At 41.8% G+C, this 18,867-nt stretch overlaps 1 protein-coding gene across 3 annotated transcripts in view; it reads left to right on the forward strand.

Annotated features, from left to right (window-relative positions):
* The window catches only part of ttll12 (tubulin tyrosine ligase-like family, member 12), a 103,166-nt gene that overhangs the window by 54,957 nt on the left and 29,342 nt on the right, over window positions 1–18,867 (forward strand). For all 3 annotated transcript variants that reach the window (XM_068050871.1, XM_068050873.1, XM_068050872.1), the window contains exons 8-11: window positions 2,280–2,474; window positions 7,515–7,626; window positions 8,984–9,138; window positions 16,579–16,660. In XM_068050871.1, the coding sequence (XP_067906972.1) occupies window positions 2,280–2,474; window positions 7,515–7,626; window positions 8,984–9,138; window positions 16,579–16,660 (544 nt within the window). The remainder of the gene's footprint in view (window positions 1–2,279; window positions 2,475–7,514; window positions 7,627–8,983; window positions 9,139–16,578; window positions 16,661–18,867) is intronic.

An 18,867-nucleotide genomic window follows, 5' to 3' on the forward strand; every position in this document is an offset into this window, starting at 1 on the left:
GTGGAAAAAGAAATGTTAGGCCTATTGTTGGCTCTTAAGCATTTTGAAGTATATGTCCGCCACAACTACAGAGCAACACTGATATATACTGACCATAATCCATTAACCTTTGTAGAAAAATTTAAAACTCAAAATGCTAGAATATTCCATGGAGTTTATTGTTTCAGCCTTATCATTTAAAGATTGTACACATTTCGGGATAAAACAATGTGATCGCAGATGCTTTGACATGACTTTAACTTTGTTGGATTACATGAGTAAAGATGATGCAAAGCAAATTTGTATTAACTACCAGTAGAGTGAATGGGGGCATGAGTGCAAAAATGTGTTTGAAATGTTTTCAACTTCTGTTTTTTTCTTCACATTGTAATGAAACTCATTCAAAAATGGCATTTCATTTTGCCAAGGGCGGAGGTGTTACAAGGTTTTTATTTTGTATTAAAAACTTAAGATTGTATGTTTTTAAAAAAACAAACAGGATTTCAGTGGACATTAAGGCAACTGCAAATTGCTGAAAATTTTGCGATGTTTTGAAAGGAAGTTCAAAACAAAAGCTGAACTTTATGGGTGCTTTGAAAGAAAGTTGCACTTGCAGATAAGGACAGGAAAGCAGGCAATTAAGGAAACGAGCAAGGGGTTTGACCTTCCTCAGAGCAGTTTTTGAATGACAAGGGAGACTCTCTGCCTGGACATGTGACCATGTTCAGGAAGTTTGCTTTCACTTTGGACCCTTTAAAAAGCCAGTGACTTTGACAAAGAGCAGCTTTGAAATTTGACTTTGACCTGCCTGGAGCAGAGGAAGACCCAGAGAAAGTGTTGCCTCTCTCTCTCTAAAGGAATCCTGCATCTCTTGAAGAAACCCTGTATTTGAAAAGTGGCATATTCTTATTGCCTCCTGTCTCTGAAGAATCCCTGCATCCAGTGTGCCTCTTGTTTTTAAGAAATCCTGGAATCTGAAGAAATCTTCAACTGCTAAACTACTGCTGTAAGACCGAAGCAGACCTGTTGCTACACTACTGCTGAAAGACCTATGTGACGCCTGCTACAGCCAAATTGCTTGAACGCTTAGCCACTGTTCATCAATGTCGCCTGGAGAGACTTCGAGTGGCATCTGACTATTCGACTCTGGGACACCTCACCAAACCAAAGAATTTCCTACCAGAACGTGACGACAATGATGTATTTTATTATTCTATTCTTAAGAAACTGTTGTAAACCAAAAAATCCTTCCCTCCCACCCCCCCCCCCCACCCCTGTTAACTGTGTGTGTGTGTGTGTGTGTGTGTGTGTGTGTGTGTGTGGGTGTGGGTGTTGTTGTTGTTGTTTTCCAAAACACTCAATATTATCTTTGTCCAAACAAAGATTTTACCTTGCAGCTTTTTAAAATACTTTGGAAAACCAGCAGAACAAGTATTTACAGGTAAAGGCTGATGTTGGGCTGACTGTATCCCACAAATGGAGTCTGAGAAATGTTTTACTCTGCAGATGTTCAGACTGTGCTATCTTCCTTCAGCAAACAGATGCATGCCAGTGGACAAAAATAACAAAGAGGATTTTGTTTCTGTGCCCGGCAACCTGTCATTTTCTGTCTATGAATGGGGGAAGAGAAGCTTGGAATCTCCAGCTCTCGCGCTCTCAGGTGAAAATGGGATTGATTTCTAGTGTAATAAAAACAGTGTGCTGCAAATACTCAGCAGGTCTGGCAGCATTGTTGAAATGTTAACTCTGTTTCTCCACAGATGTGCCAGACCTGCTGAATATTTCGAGCACTCCGTTTTAATTTCAGATTTCCAGCATCTGCAGTATTTTGCATTTATTTTGGTTTTTAGTGTTATGTCCCCTTCAGTCAGCTTGCCAGGACTTGACATTAAGACATCACACATGAGTAGTAGTCACTTGGGTGAGATACCTGAAGGCAACCACTGCCAGTTGAACTGTTCTCCAGTAATGGAGTTAAACAATAAAGCAGGGGAGATGCTGGAAGAGATGGAGGGAGAAAATGATCTGTTGGCCCACAAATATACAGCTGTATTGCAATTATCGTAAAGGAGAAAGATCAATGTGGTCCCCAATTACTTGGCAACTAAAGATTTTTTTTTTAAAACTGCCAACCTTTTATTTTCTTCAGTGATTGTAAATTTTTCAAACTGGAGGTTGTTCATACTCTGACACCAACCTTAAAACTGGAGCTTCCTCTATACGAAGTAGATGACTTGCTGCTTGGTTGAGAACTCTCCTTTTACCCTTTTTTTTTGTACATTTGTGTTCAACATTTGTAGGACTCTAAGTGAGCAGAGGCCCCACGTCATGGTTAATCAGTTTCCTTGCGAGAATCTGTTAACGATAAAGGATTGCTTGGCTGCCGTGGCAAGGCGAGCTGGAGGAACGAATGGCCCAAGGTGGCTGCCCCTTACCTACAACCTTTGCACAGAGCTACCTCAGTTTATTAGCTGCTATCAACAACGTGAAGACAGGTAGGCAATGCGCAAGACTTTTTAAAAAAATTTTAATTTACAACAGTGATGGTAAGGATGTAGATAACTCACGGTTTATCGCTGTTACCTGAGCCTTAAATTAGATTCTTTCTCAAATTCACAGTCGAATTATAATTTAAAGAAAAAAATCTTACAACTAATAAGACATTTATACTGTTTCAGGAGGCTACTAATTTTGTTTACCCTGCAGTCTCTGTATTCAGTTCTAATGGTGACTGGTTGTGATGACCAATCTGATCCTGGTCTTGTTGTGTTATCTGTTTTCCTGAAGACACTGTCTGCCATTTATTTTATGACTTTGTGAAGGTGGGCTTCTTCTTCCATTTTGACCCTTTATGTAATTTTTAAAAACAGGCAAAATACTGAAGTTTTCATATTTGTCACTCACTGCAGTATGCACAATGTCCAAGGGGATTCCCATTTTTCCCTTCCTAACCCAGAATCATTGCAGCCAATTTTTGCAAGTCCTGCTGGTAGCTAAGTTGAGATCAATTAACTCAGCAAGTTGAATCTGGGGCCATCTTTTGTGTATAACCAAATGCTTCAGAGTGTATTAGTTGATTTATGGCATTGGAAGAGCTAACTCTGATCTTTATATGTCCTCGGGATAACCTTTGCCCGGCAACTCCATTGGGGATTGCAATGTGCGGTGTGGAACTAGCCATATAGACCCAGTTTCATCACTGATCCATGCTGAAATAATTGATCTTGGTAAGAAAAAGTAATGAGGGTTCTCCATACTGTGATTTGTGCTGGTAAGTGTGCATATGTGGACAACTGCTCCGGGCAAGATCAAGCTCCTTTGTGATTCCTGTCCCTCTTCCCTCCCCTCCCCGCACCCTGCCAGTGGTCTAATAGATTGCTGACACCCACTGTTCCAAGTTGACATATCAAAATGATCACTTGGACAAGGTACCACAAGGGCATCCGCGGAAATCTCCTACTTTTGGGAGAGAAGGGGAAACGGTTAGATAAATAATTTTTTTTTAAACTTACTGTAATTGATTGAGTCAATCTCGACCATAACCGGTTGTCATGTTTCACTTTCAATGGAGGTTTCTGCTGCAGTTGGATGCAAAGGTTTTCTTGGGAAAATCCTTCCACTAGAAAAAAGGGATAAATTTGCACTGGACCTCAAATTTGACACTGAAGTAGAGTTGCCCTGAAAAAGACGAGCATAACTTCCACACTAAACACTAATGCACCGTATAGTCATGTACTGGTTTGTGTGACAAGCAAGAACACTTCTATATTTTGTGTTATGCTTCAAAGAAAAATGCTGGGGATGCACAATAAACAGAGGATATTGAGAGGGGTAGAGGAAGTGAGACTTTGGAGTGCATGTTCACAGGTCCCTGAAGGTGACAGGACAGGTAGATAAAGTGGTGAAGAAGGCATATGGAATGCTTTCCTTTATTGGTCGAGGTATAGAATACAAAAGCAGGGATGTAATGCTGGAACTGTATAAAACGCTGGTTAGGCCACAGCTGGAGTATTGCGTACAGTTCCAGTCACATTACAGGAAGGACATAATTGCTCTGGAGAGAGTACAGAGGAGATTTACAAAAATGTTGCCAGGGCTTGAAAATTGCAGCTATGAGGAAAGATTGGATAAGTTAGGGTTGTTTTCCTTTGAACAGAGGAAGCTGAGGGGTGACTTAATTGAGATAATTGAGGGGCCTGGATAGAGTAGACAGGATGAACCTCTCTCCCTAGTGGAGAGGTCAATTACTAGGGGCACAGATTTAAGGTGATTGGTAGAAGGATTGGAGGGGACATGAGGAAAAACTTTTTCACCCAGAAGGTGGTGGGTGTCTGGAATTCACTGCCTGGATCAGTGGAGGCAGAAACCCTCAACTCATTTAAAAGGTACCTGCACCTGAAGTCCTGTAACCTGCAAGGCTACGGACCAGGTGCTAGAAGGTGGGAATAGATTGGGTGGCTAGTTTTTTCTGCTGATGCAGACATGATGGGCTGAATGGCCTCTTTCTGTGCCAAAATCTTTTTATGGTTCTATCAAAATGGAAGGTGGGCACTCTTAAGTCACTATGTCAAGATCACCTGGTCCATGGTTTGTATTAATATTTTAGAAGTCACTTTCAGATTGGGGGCATTAAATATGTAGCTGTAAGAATTTGAAAAGGTTACAGACCATCCAAGATTTAATCTTCAAACATGAGTGCTTACAGAGACAGAGTTAGAGAGGTGTGAAGATCCTAAACAATGGGAACCTCTCCGAACTACTTGATGGAAATGTTGTGTTTGCAGCTGCCTCAATCAGGGGTTTAAATTATTCATATGACTTCCCAGAACACAGAGAAGATTTGGAATTTTAAATAATTAGTTTAAATTGCTATCTGAGACATCCTACATGTACCACATTGCTATGGAGATAGGTAATGCAGGGGGTGCCTATTGCTGTTTTAACTTGTCGACAGACAAGTAGTTGACTTTTGCAAAGCTGTTGACTTCAGACAGGCTGTTGGTCACGGAGAAAGCAGTTGGCTTTTGAAAGTGTTGGCTTTGAAAGCAGCTGGGCTGAGGAGTAAAAAGGCAATCAGGAACCAGGGGTGTTTCTGTTTTGAGGCAGGCCCATGCTCAAGTTGGGAAATCCAGTACGTGAGGTGTTGAAGGAGAACTGAAGGGTGTGTCTAGCCAAAGCTGGAGGGAGAATCCCCAGGAGATCTGATACCTTAGAAGATAACTGAGAAATTAAGGAAATCGAAGTGAATTCCTAAGAATTGTGGTACACTTTGAATTGGTCCCAGAAGTCAGCAAACTGCCAACATCCTGTAACGTATAGAGGACTCTTGGCATGTAAGTGACAGTCAAGTAGGAGTGTTCTGTTGAGATTTAGAGTTTAAAGTATACGTCTTCATGTTCTGTAAGATTTTAGGTTGAATGGCTAAGTGTTTCCAACTTGTAATGTTGAGTGAGTAGTGTTTTGCTTTGTTTAACTCTTGTACAGTAAGGCTTTTTGTTTAAAATGTGAGATCTTGCGGCGTAATTCTTTCAGTAGTAACTGGAAATTCGATTTTCTCTGCAACGGTTCATAATGGGATCGTTAACAACTAGATGAAAGGCAAGTAATATCTTAAATATTAAACTCATCATAAAATCATCAGTAACAAGGAAATTAATGGAACTAAAGAGTGTGAAATCCCCAGGACCTGACGGTTTCCATCCGAGGGTGTTAAAGGAAGCAGGGAGCACATTGTAGATGCCCTAACTATAGTCTTTCAGATTTCCCTAGATTCAAGACTGGTCCCTCTGGATTGGAAAGTTTCACATGTCACTCCATTTTTTAAGAAGGGTGAAAGGGGGAACCAAGGAAATTACAGGCCAGTTACCCTGACATCTGTGGTGGGCAAATTGCTGGAGTCTATAATCAAGGATAGGGTGACTGAACACCAAGAAAAATTTCAGTTAATCAGGGACAGCCAGCATGGATTCATGACTGGAAGGTCATGCCTGACAAATCTCATTGAATTTTTTGAAGAGGTGACAGGGGAGTGTCTATGGATGTTATTTATATGGACTTCCAGAAGGCATTTGATAAAGTCCCACATAAGTGACTGTTAACTAAGGTAGAAGCCCATGGAGTTGAGGGCAAATTATTGACATGTTTAGGAAGTTGGTTGAGTGGTAGGCGACAGAGAGTGGGGATAATGGGTAAGTACTCCGATTGGCAGGATGTAACTAGTGGTGTCCCGCAGGGATCTGTATTGGGGCCTCAATTATTCATTAATGGCTTGGATGTTGGCATAGTAAGTCATATATCCAAATTTGCTGATGATACGAAGTTAGACGGCATTGTAGACAGTCTAGATGATAGCATAAAATTGCAAAGAGATATTGACAGACTAGGTGAGTGGGCAAAGCTGGCAGATGGATTTCAATGCGGGCAAGTGTGAGATTATCCATTTTGGACCAAAAAAAGGATAGAGCAGGGTACTTTCTAAATGGGAAGAGGTTAAGTACAGTGGATGTCCAAAGAGACTTGGGGGTTCAGGTTCATAGATCTTTAAAATGCCACGAGCAAGTGCAGAAAATAATCAAAAAGGCTAATGGAATGGTAGCCTTTATATCTAAAGGATTGGGGTATAAAGACACAGAGGTTATGCTGCAGCTGTACAAAACCTTGGCTAGACCCCACTTGGAGTACTGTGAGCAGTTCTGGGCACCACACCTTAGGAAGGATATATTGGCCTTGGAGGGAGTGCAACTTAGGTTTACAATAATGATACCTGGACTACAGGGGTTAAGTTACAAGGAGAGATTACACAAATTCGGCCTGTTTTCGCTAGAATTTCGAAGGTTAAGGGGTGATCTGATCGAAGTCTTCAAGATATTAACAGGAAAAGACAGGCTAGATAAAGATAAACTGTTTCCACTGGTTGGAGATTCAAAAACTAGGGGGCATAGTCTAAATAGTAGGAGCAGACCATTCAGGAGAGATGTTAGGAAGCACTTCTTCATGCAAAGGGTGGTAGAGGTTTGGAACACTCTCCCACAAACAGCAGTTGAAGCTAGAACAGTTGTTAATTTTAAATCTGAGATAGATTTTTGTTAAGCAAAGATATTAAGGGATATAGACCAACGGCAGGTATATTGAGTTAGGCCACGGATCAGCCATGATCTCATTGAATGGCGGTACAGGCTCGAGGAGCTGAATGGCCTACTCCTGTTCCTCTGTTCCTCAAACTGTTAATCCATTCGCACCCAAGAAGAAAGACGCAGCTTTAGTTCATTTGGGGTTCTGACCATTTTATGGACACTGCTCTTTGGCTCAGAGCATGAATAACATTTTGGAGGAAAGGTAACATGCCCTGTATTACCTGTTGTCTCCTGCACTGTCATAAACAACATTTGTCCCTCAGTCATGTCGCCAAAACCTAATTCAGGTCATTGCAGTTTGTGGGATCTTGTATCTGAAGTGGCTGCTTAATTTGCTCATAAAACAAGGCACTGTACTGTATAAATCTTTGTTTATTCCGTTCACTTCATCCTGTTTCTCAGGGGAGAGGACAATCACTGGATCTGTAAGCCCTGGAACCTGGCTCGAGGTTTAGACACACACATTACTAATAACCTCAGTTACATAATTCGTCAAAGAGAGAGTACGCCAAAGGTGAGTCACATAAGCTAAAATATGGAAATATGAACTCATTTGCAAAAAATGAGCTCCCCAGAGGAGTCAAGAGAATGGGGTGGTGCTGAATCATATAGACCACAAAAGTCTTCGCTTTTGTGTTTTCTACTTATTTCAAATGGGAGAGTGATAGGGGTGTTCTAGTTGACATCATTGCTGCCTGTGCTAGGGAAGGGAAAAGTTACCCTGGTTCCTGCTGTGAATTCACCGTCATCCAGCTAAATATTGGAAAGATCGAAGCCATTGTTTGAGCCACCATCACAATCTCCTTTACCTAGTCAACGACTCTATTTCTCTCCCAGGTCATGTAGCTGCTGCATCACCAAGCCCGCCTGCTTCCATATCTGTAACATCGTTTGTCCCCGTCTCTGCCTCAGCTCACCTGCTGCTGAAACCCTCAGCCATGCTGTTGCTATCTTTGGCCATGACTATTCCAATGCTTTCCTGCTCAGCCTCTAATCTTCCACAGGAGGTGTACATTGAGAATTTGGTGCTATTTGATGGAAAAGATATAGAAGGATTAGTTAAATTTGACATGTGATACATAGTCTTACTTTGTTCAGTCCAGCCAGTACAGTGGTAGGCATACAATGTATTCTGCATAAACTTGAACTCATCCAAAACCCTTCTCGTATCCTAACCCGTTCATCCAGTACCCATGTGTTCCCTGACCTACATTGGTTCCTGGTCCTTGATTTTTAAAATTATCATCCAAGTTTTCAAATCCCTTCATGGCCTTGCCTCCCACTATCTCTGTAACCTCCTCCAGCCTTACAATCCTCAAATCTATCTGCCCCTCTAATTCTGGTCTGTTGTGCACCCCGATTTTTAACTGTTCCACCATTGGCAGCTACGACTTCAGCTGCCTGGGCCCTAAGCTCTGGAATTCGCTCCCTAAGACACTGTGCCTCTCTTTTGCCCTTTTAAGGCACTCCTTTAAACTGACCTTTTGGACCAGGTTTTTGTCACCTTTCCTAATATCCACTTATGTGCTCAGTGTCGTATTTTGCTTGACAATACTGTGAGGCACCTTGGGATCTCATTTTAAAGCTACTGTCTAAATGTATGTTGTTGTTGGATCACCAGCCATTGACTTGTCCTGGATAGTGCATTTGTGAAGACATAATGATGTGCTCCACGGTCGTCAGTCAGTTCATCAGACAGCACTCACTAGGTTCAGACTTCTGAATGGCCATTTGGGTGAGGTACTGGAGAGCATGCAGAATCGTGCCTCAGCATTAGACAACCATTTCACGAGATGAGAGAAAAAAAATTGAGGGAAACTGTACCTGCTTTGGTAGTTTTACGCCTGTGATGCATTATTCATTGTTTGCAGGTGGTGTGCAAGTACATTGAAAATCCGGTGCTGTTTGATAGAGACGATTTAGAAGGATTGGTGAAATTTGACATTCGATACATTGTCCTACTTCGCTCAGTTCAGCCATTGCAGCTATATGCATACAATGTATTTTGGCTCCGCTTTTCCAACAGGTATGAAAAGATAAAACTACTTTTTGGATGTTTGGAAATTTTTAAACTGCATTTTTTTGTATTTGTTTGTGGGATGTGGGCATTGCTGGCAAGGCCATCATTTGTCGCGCATCCCTAATTTGCCCTTGAGAAGGTAATGGTAAGCTGCCTTGAACCACTGCAATCCATGTGGTGTAGGTACACCCTCAGTGCTATTAGAGAGAGAGTTCCAGGATTATGAGCCAAAGACTGAAGGAACAGCGATATATTTCCTTGACTGTATTGTGAGGGACTTGGAGGGGCACTATCAGGTGGTGGTGTTCCCATGCAGCTGCTGCCCTTGTTTTTCTAGGTGGTTGGTGCCGTGGGGGTTTGGAAGGTGCTATTGAAGGAACCTTGGTGAGTTACTGTCGTGCATCTTGTAGATGGTGTACACAGGTGGTGGAGGGAGTGAATGTTGAAGGTACCGATCGAATGGGCTGGTTTGTCCTGAATGGTGTCGAGCTTCTTGAGTTTTGCTGGAGCTGCAGCCATCCAGACAAGTGGAGAGTGTTCCCTCACACCGCTGACATGGCCTTGTAGATGGTGGACAGGCTTTGGGGAGTTGGGAAGTGAGTTACTCGCTGCAGAATTCCCAGCCTCTGACCTGCTCTTGTAACCACGGTATTTATATGGCTGGTCCAGTTCAGTTTCTGGTCAATGGTAACCCCCCAGGATGTTGATAGTGGGGAATTCAGTAATGGTAATGCCATTGAATTTCGACCAGAGGTGGTTAGATTCTCTCTTGGTGACGAAGGTCATGGCCTGGCACTTGTGTGGCACAAATGTTACATGCTGCTTAACAGCCCAAGCCTGAATGTTGCCAAAACGGTGACTATTAATATTAACCTGCCAAAATCCATTTGCAAGTGAAATTTTCTAGCTCTGTTTACTGACTTTAAGAAACACTGAACCTGTGAAGCACCTTGGTTACATTGGTAGCAGCTTGTGTTATGTTTACATATCCCTGTTCTCTTGAGAGTTATTCTCTTTTAATCTGTATAAATATTTCTGCAAGTCCAATTCACCCTTGCACCTGGCCGCTTCACCACCTTGGTTCTGTTTGATCACAAACTATTCTTTTGACTTTAGGAGCATTGTGCCATTTGATGTGTAGGGTGTGCTCTGTTAAGTCTACAGAGTCTCATTGCAGTTAAGTAAATATCAGGTTCATACAGAGGTCAGTTCTGCTGCTGTCATTTGATCATTGGGTGAGTTTATATATTTTGCGTAACTGCAAAGTCCCTTTTTATTTATACTTCTGTTTGAAGCATGACACAAAATAGAATGTGATACTTATAATTGTGATGGACAGATATTATGCCCTACATATATTATTTTTATACCAACATATCTCCAAAGGTTTGACTTGGATAAGTCAATTGTTATGACCAGGTAAGAAAGAGGTCTAGGGTTCTCTTTCAGCTTTCAACTGGTCTTTCTATAACAGGGTTTTAAACTGTTTTGAGCTCCCCCTTGGTGAATCCTTTTTCACCGCTTTCCAATTATAAGGAAAATAAATGAGCACAAACAGGCTTTCTTAGGTTTAAAGAAGTAAGGTGAAATTTTATTAAATTTAAACTCTAATTCAGTTGACACCTATGGATGCACAATGCTCCCACGCTAGCATGCATACACAACACATGCGTTCAGATAGGGACCGAAAAGAGCAGTAGAAAAAATAAAGTGGAAAAGTTTGAGGCAATCTCTGAGGAGGGTTTTTTGATACTGTGCATCGAGCTCGTTGTAGAGTCCTCGATTGAAGGTATGGTCTTGCTTTTCATTGGGACTCAGTATTCTTCTTAAACCTTGTTAACGGTAGGAGACTCCTCGCTTGGGGTTCATGTGTCTTCAGTGGGTTTTGGAGTTCTGTGAGAAAGAGATGGAAGCAGACAGGAGGAGAGGAGGTCTTTTCAATCTAGGAGCAAAGAGCTTTCTGCCAGTTCAAACACTGTCTCTACAATTTAAAACTCCCCAAGTTGGCCAGCAGGGTAGTCACATGACTGGTATAACCACTTCTGGCTTTATGTATTGGGTGGGTCAGGGAATGGTCCTTTGTTCCAAGCAGTGTCTGTTAATATGCAAAAATGTCCTTCCAGCCAGGGGTTTGGCAACCCCTTGTATCAGGCCTTCTCTTCTTCCCAGCAACAATTTGAAATTTAATGTCCATGTGGTGAAATTAATATGCCTCATTCTTGGCTGGTGGGGGCCTGCAAGACACAAAAAAATGTACAGTTTTGTAGCATAAAAATATGTAAAATACAATATTCTGATAAAGCATTGATGTACATTCCATTAAGGCTGAAAATACTAATAGATAAATAACACTGAGTTGATATAATTATAGGAAGGATGTGGAAGCTTTGGAAAGGGTGCAGAGGAGATTTACTAGGATGTTGCCTGGTATGGAAGGAAGGTCTTACGAGGAAAGGCTGAGGGACTTGGGGTTGTTTTCGTTAGAGAGAAGGAGGAGGAGAGGTGACTTAATAGAGACATACAAGATAATCAGAGGGTTAGATAGGGTGGATAGTGAGAGTCTTTTTCCTCGGATGAGGATGGCAAACACGAGGGGACATAGCTTTAAGTTGAGGGGTGAAAGATATAGGACAGATGTCAGAGGTAGTTTCTTTACGCAGAGAGTAGTAGGGGCGTGGAACGCCCTGCCTGCAACAGTAGTAGACTCGCCAACTTTAAGGGCATTTAAGTGGTCATTGGATAGACATATGGATGTAAATGGAATAGTGTAAGTCAGATGATCGGCGCAACATCGAGGGCCGAAGGGCCTGTACTGCGCTGTAATCTAATTCTAAAAAAAAAAGGTCAACTAAAAGGCTGCAGACTCTCTGGCTGTGGTATTTGTGTTGCTGGACAGTTTGTGCATTCTAAATTACTGTGTCTATACTTTTTCCAAGTATGGTACAGAAATTTGGATGTCTGTGTGGTGGGCAGTAAGTGTGAAGATACATAAAGCGTTAGTGTAAAAACTGATTTCTGGCAGCTTTGCTCATAGGGCGGCACAGTGGTTAGCACCGCAGCCTCACAGCTCCAGCGACCCGGGTTCAATTCTGGGTACTGCCTGTGTGGAGTTTGCAAGTTCTCCCTGTGTCTGCGTGGGTTTTCTCCGGGTGCTCCGGTTTCCTCCCACAGCCAAAAGACTTGCAGGTTGGTAGGTAAATTGGCCATTATAAATTGCCCCTAGTATAGGTAGGTGGTAGGGAAATATAGGGACAGGTGGGGATGTGGTAGGAATATGGGATTAGTGTAGGATTAGTATAAATGGGTGGTTGATGGTCGGCACAAACTCGGTGGGCCGAAGGGCCTGTTTCAGTGCTGTATCTCTAAACTAAACTAAACTTGAGCATGTGGTTCTACTCTGTCTTAATAGTGCTACTTCTCTCTTTTGTCTTTCTCCTCTTTTCTCTCTCCTTTTTTCCCTCCCTGCCCTTTTTATTTCCTGTTCTCTCTTTCCGGTGGGAGGTGGTGGGTATCTTGGTGGGAAGGGGTGCCATCCTGGTGAAAAGATCAAATTGGGATGGGCATGAGGGAAGATAAACAGAGGACGTGACTAGCCTGAAAGCAGAGGCAGCGGATGGGGCAAGAAAGGTGGTGGAGTGGTAGAAATGAGTGTCACCAACATGCATGTGGAAGCTAGTCCCACCTCTTCCCATCATCCCCCTTCATCCTCTTTTCTCCTCTTTATTCTCTCTTTCTCTCCCTCTGCACCCCCTCCAGTGTGTCGGCTGTGGCGCACTTGGTAGCACTCTTACCTCCTAAGTCAGATGATTGTGGGTTCAGGTTCCTCTCCAGGACTTGAGCATAAAAATCATAATTGACTCTCCAGTGCGGAACTGAGGGCGTGCTGCATTGTTGGAGGTGTTGTCTTGTAGAGGAGTCGTTAAACCGAGGTCCCATCTGCCTTCTCTGGTAAACATGAGATTCCAAGGCACTATTTCAAGGAAGAATGGAGTATTTATCCTCGGTGGCCTAGCCAATATTTATCTCGATCAACATCACACACAGATTATTTGGTAATTCTTATGCTGCTATTTGTGGGTGCTTGGTGTGTCCAGTTTCGCTGCTGCATTTCCTACAACACAACCGTGACTACACTTCAAAAATAGTTCACTGATTGTAGAGCGTTTTGGAATGTCCTGTGGTTGTGAAAGGTACTATATAAATGGAAGTCTCTTTCCTTCTCTCCTTTTTTCCTAGCCCCACCCTCATGAACTTGCTCTCTCCTGTCCCATCCAATCTCTCCTTTTCCCTCCTCGCTTTCTCTCCTCCCTCTCCATCCCTTCTTGAGAGGGGCCGAGAGGTTTTAAAAAAAGCAGATGCAAGCAGTGGGCTCTAGTCTGGAGTGGTCCGCTAAAATGCCCACATGATTGGCTGCAGGAAATTTTGGTTACATAGGCATGTCAAAGATTAGCGGAGACATGTTCTAGTTATAAACCGAGAACGGGAAGTAGATTAGTTAAGAGATTCCAAAGTTAAAGTCTGAGATCCTGTGATGGGATGAGGTTGACTTGTAGACATGGTGGAGTAAGCTTGGAGCATCTATGAGTCAATTGTCAGATTGTAGCGAGGGATTGAATCCAAGAGATGTTAGAGGCCAGAGTATCAGTATTACCTTTTTTAATGGCTTCCTTTGAGATAGAGTCCAAAAACATGACCTCCAACGCCCAGAAAAACAAGGGCAGCAGTTGCATGGGAACACCACCTGCAAGTTCCCCTTTCAGTAAGGATTGTTTACAAACCAAGTCCCACATAATCCTGACTTGGAAATATATTGCTGTTCCTTCAAAATCAAAATCCTGGAACTCTCACCCTAACAGCACTGTGGATGTTGTTACGCCTGAGGTGGGTCTCCTTTCTTCACAGGTCACAACATATATATTTTTAAAATGTTTACCCAGTTACCAATTCGGTCAGTCATATACTCTACTCTTTTATCCCAGAATAAAATACACCAACCAGTTTTCTTTAATAAACAACAAAATTATCAGTTTATTATGAAACAAGTCTTATCTAGCAACGAAGCAAAGCATTGACACAGATTGAAATATGAAAGGTCCCCTTTTAAATTCTCCGCCCCCCCCCCCCCACATTCACACACACGCGCACACACCCACAGAAGAAATACAGAAGTTCTCTCTGCAGAGGTCTGTTACAATAAAAACCAAAAAAAAACCTCGGCCAAATACTTGCTAATTCTTGAAGAAAAAAGAGAAGATACGGAAAGATGTGAATTGTCCCTTTATTTTAGCGTCCCTAATATGCCTAGACAGCTATCACTGGGATCTTCCTAGAACAGTTCTTTTCAGGCAACGTTGAAGATCAGTTCTGCAGGGCTTTCGGGAGGAATGCAGCATCAATTTCTCTATTGCTGACACTCGTTTCTCAAAGAGGGAAAAGCTGGCAGGCTTTTCAAAGAGATGGGAAAGGCTGAGCTAGGGTTTTGTTCTTCAAGTTAATTTTTAAACTTTCAAAGCACTGTGCATACCCCAACTGAGTGTCCAAAGTGAAACCAAAACAATATCTCGAGTCAAACCTCCTGACCCCCATAAATCTTGACCTGTCACTTCTCTGTAAACATCTTTCCCAGGTCAAAAAACTCCTGCTGGGTATTTATCTGAAGACAGGTGACTTCCAGTAAGGGTTGTTTACAAACCAAGTCCAAAAGACCTTCTGATGACCTCTTTTTAAGAAAAAAACAAAGTCCAGCATCTATGGAATCCTTTTCAGTTTTAAAACCTCATGTCTTCAAAATTTAACAAAAAATTGAAGTTCTTTCCTAGCAGTGTACATACACCACGTGGACTGCAGTGGTTCAAGAAGGCAGCTCACCACCACCTTTCTTGAGGACAATTGGGGATGGGTAATAAATGCTGGCCCACATTCCATGAGTGAGTTTAAAAAAAAACTGGCACTTTCTTCATCCTTCAGGCCTTTAAAATTGGCTGCATTTCCCAAATGGTTCCCTACTGCCTCATTTGCTATCCAGCATCACATGTTCACACCTTCTCCAAGTTGATAGTGTTCTTGCTTCTGAGTAAAAGGTTATGGGTTCATACTCCAGTACAGCTGTGGTCACATGATTGAGGTTGATACTTAAGTGCAATGCTGAAGGAGTATTGTTGAGAGTGATGCCTTCAAGATGAGCCAGTATATTGAAGTACAATCTGCTACTCGGGTGGGTATAAAAGATCCCATTGTAGTAATCAAGGATGAACAAGGAATTTTAACCAAACTGCTTCCCTGGCCAATTTCAGCAGAAGCAGTTTAATGAGTCATTCATTTGCTGTTTGTTGGATCTTGCTGCACACATTAGCTGCCACTTTTGCCCAAACTGTAACAATGACAGCACTTCAAAAGTAATACATTAGTTGATTTATATAAATGCAAGTTCATTTTCCTTGGTCCGCAATAGCATTTGATTCAACTGCCTTCACGCATTCCTCCTAGTCATGTGCCACAGAAACTGCATTCGCAGTCATGACTGGCAATGGTCTTTAAGCACCGTGATTTTACTATCAAAGTAAATTAAATTTACTTTTATTGGCATCAGGTTTTGAGATTTTAAACCATTTTCCATAGAAGGAATTTGGAAGAGTTGCATTTAAATGTTATTATTCAAGACACAAAGTACAATCCAGCACAGCAATGCAGTGCTGTTGACAGGAGACCAGGAAATCAGATGTAAACAGAATTCCAGCCATTGAAACATTCGGACGAAAGAGAAAAATTGTGTGAAAGAGAACCGGAGAAATTGCGATCACTTGACCAGATGATGGCATGCTGCAGAAATCCAGAATAACAGCTACCAGCAACTCATCATGTATGAGACTCTGTGGCACTTTGAACTTCTAAGGAAAACAAAGATGAATTTCATCTTGAAGCATCAAATGACTTTTTATGATTGTATTGTTGAAGGTGTCTAGGTGAATTGCCGCAGTGCATCTTGTAGTTAGTATGCACTGCTGCCACTTCGCCAGTGGTGAATATTTGAGGTGATGGATGGGGTGCCACTCGAGGGCTGCTTTGTCCTGGATGTTATCCAGCTGCTTGAGTGTTGATGGAACTGCACTCATCCAGGCAAATGCTTTGGAAACAGATCTGGTGAGGATCATTGGGATAACACATAGGTAAGTTTGTGTATGACAGATAGGTGCAAAAAAAGTTGCAGGATATAACTATGCCTTTAGATTAGAGATATTTCAATGTTCAATGTTTAATGTTATGATGTAAACATATTGGTGTTGATCATTTTAAAGTGCCCATCAACAGACATTGCAGTACAGCATGCAATTTGAGACCTTAAATTGTGCACTTCATTCATTGTTTCGCTGTGTTGCAAAAAAAGTAAGAGGCCAATTTATTGGATGGAATATTTTAAAGTACAGACAATGTTTTGTTTATTTTCAGGCCCTTCTCCCTGGATCATTTTGATGATTATCAGAAGCACTTTACGGTGATGAATTATGTTGATGAAACACAACTTAAGCAGGTAGGAAATGTACTTTTTGATTTTGATTATAAATACTAGCCTTGATAATTTAGTAGGTTTCTATGATTGTTTTTCTTCTTTTCTCCCTCTCTCACTGATGTGGTCTCCTGTTGATTGGAATATGGTTCCTGGGCAGTGGATGCAAGTTAGGCCTTGCCCCATGTGGCCGTTCATGTGACCCTTGACCTTCAGTGTGAGCAAGCTATTTGAAAGTGACTAATAACAGCTATATCCAACAATGTCCTAACCCACATCTTCAGCAGGGGTGGCAATTCATGAGCAAAAACCACAGCAAAATGGTTTCTTTGCTCAAATCGTCACAGTTGTCTTTCTTGGATCTTTTGTATGAGTGTTTCTTGTCCAAACTACGTTGTTTTTGTACCATTCTTCAATCTTTTAACCTGGATAATCCCAATATTCCTCACAATTGACTCATGTCTCTGTTAATATCTTTTGCTTGTCAACTATTCTCATGTTCCAACACTCGGAGCTATATAATAATATGGGGATAATCATTACTTCATAAACTCTTGCCTCCTTTTTACCTGATTAGCTTTAGCTTTCCATATACTGCTTAATCTTCCTAAAGCAGCAGAAGTAATTCCAATCCTTCTTTTGATGTCGTCTTTTTAACTGCAATTCTGACATTAACCCACAAAGGCATACAAACTTGTCCACCTGTTCAACTGCATCCCCTCCAACTGTAAAATGTACATCTTCCAGATGCTTTTCAGATGACATGATCTCTGCCATCTTTATATTAATGTATTATCCAAATTTTCTGCTCTCCACATACACCTCATCAGTCCGTCTCTGCAATCTGTTTTAGATCTGTTATAAGGTCAGTGTCATCAGCAGATCTCAGATTGTTTAAAATCTTGCCACAGATGAAGATCCCTCTAATTAATTATCATCTTTTGGTTCAAGATTCATTACTGTTTCCAGTAGTAGATTAAATAAATGAGATGACTGTGCATCCTTGTCTCACTCCACTACCGCTGACTGCTCCAGCTTAGACTACCAAGATGGAAACAGCTGAAGAAACAAAGAAAGACAACCAAATTTGAGTGGCACATGTACCAGAAGGATTGTGGTCCCTCTGCTGTAAATTGCTTCTAATAAGCATTGAAGGTCCTAGAATATCTGAGTTAGTGACCTGACTATTCCAAGCAAACCAGATTGTAGTTCTCCATTTTATGACCCACCTTGCCTATCCATCAAGACTAAGATCGATCGATTTCTACTATTAAAAACTTCAAGGGTTACGGGGATAGTGCAGGAAAATGGTGTTGAAGTTGAAGATCTTATTAAATGGCTCGAAGAGCTGAATGGTCTACTCCTGCTCCTATTTCTTATGTTCTAATTATGAGGGCATATGACATGTTTATGACTCACTACAGGCATTTTCTCCTGGACCTTGGTTTTTATGGCCCTAGGAAGGAATGCCTTGTTTGTACTCGTTGTTTAACTTAAAAACTTTAAAACTTAATTAGCTTAAAAGCTTGTAGTTTAATTGTCTGAAAACCTCGCCATTTCCCAGCATTTATATGAGCTCCATATTGACTGGGCAACTTCCAAGGTAAAACTCCATTTTGGTACATTTAGGCAGTTTACAGTGCATTTCCCCATGAATGTTGAAGGCAGCCTTCTGACGATTTTATGGTCTGCTTTTACTACACATATGTGACCTCCACCTCTTCCTTGAACACTACCTCAATTAGTTGTCATCCATTCTCTTCCCTGCCCCCATCCCCCACTTCAAAACCACATCCTTCACCTGTCTGAACTTTTCCTCAAATTCTATTCACCCTTCAGATTAAAGCTGTTGCTATCGTCCCAAGTATACCTTTTTTTTGTAGGGTTTGTCAAACACTCCTGTTCTAGTTCCACGTAGGCCCCCTCCAGGGCCACCTCTTTTGTTATAGTGCTGCTTGCTCGTTCTTTGATTCTGAGAATTTCATTAGCCATACTTCCATCTTCAATCCCTCTCCTACCTTCTGGACTTCTCTTTTTCTGTCTCGTGGAAGGCTCTTCAATAACAGATACTGCCAGCCCACAGACTCCCACAATTACCTGGAGTTTGCATCTTCCCATCCTGTCACCTGTCAAGACTCGGTTAAATTTGCTCTGGTGACTTTACCATCTGCACCAGAGCTCCTGAAATGTGCTCCTTTTTTTTTTTATCAGCTGACAATTATCCTCTGTAG

The sequence above is a fragment of the Heterodontus francisci genome, chromosome 18 (assembly GCF_036365525.1).
Source record: "Heterodontus francisci isolate sHetFra1 chromosome 18, sHetFra1.hap1, whole genome shotgun sequence".
NCBI lineage: Eukaryota > Metazoa > Chordata > Chondrichthyes > Heterodontiformes > Heterodontidae > Heterodontus > Heterodontus francisci.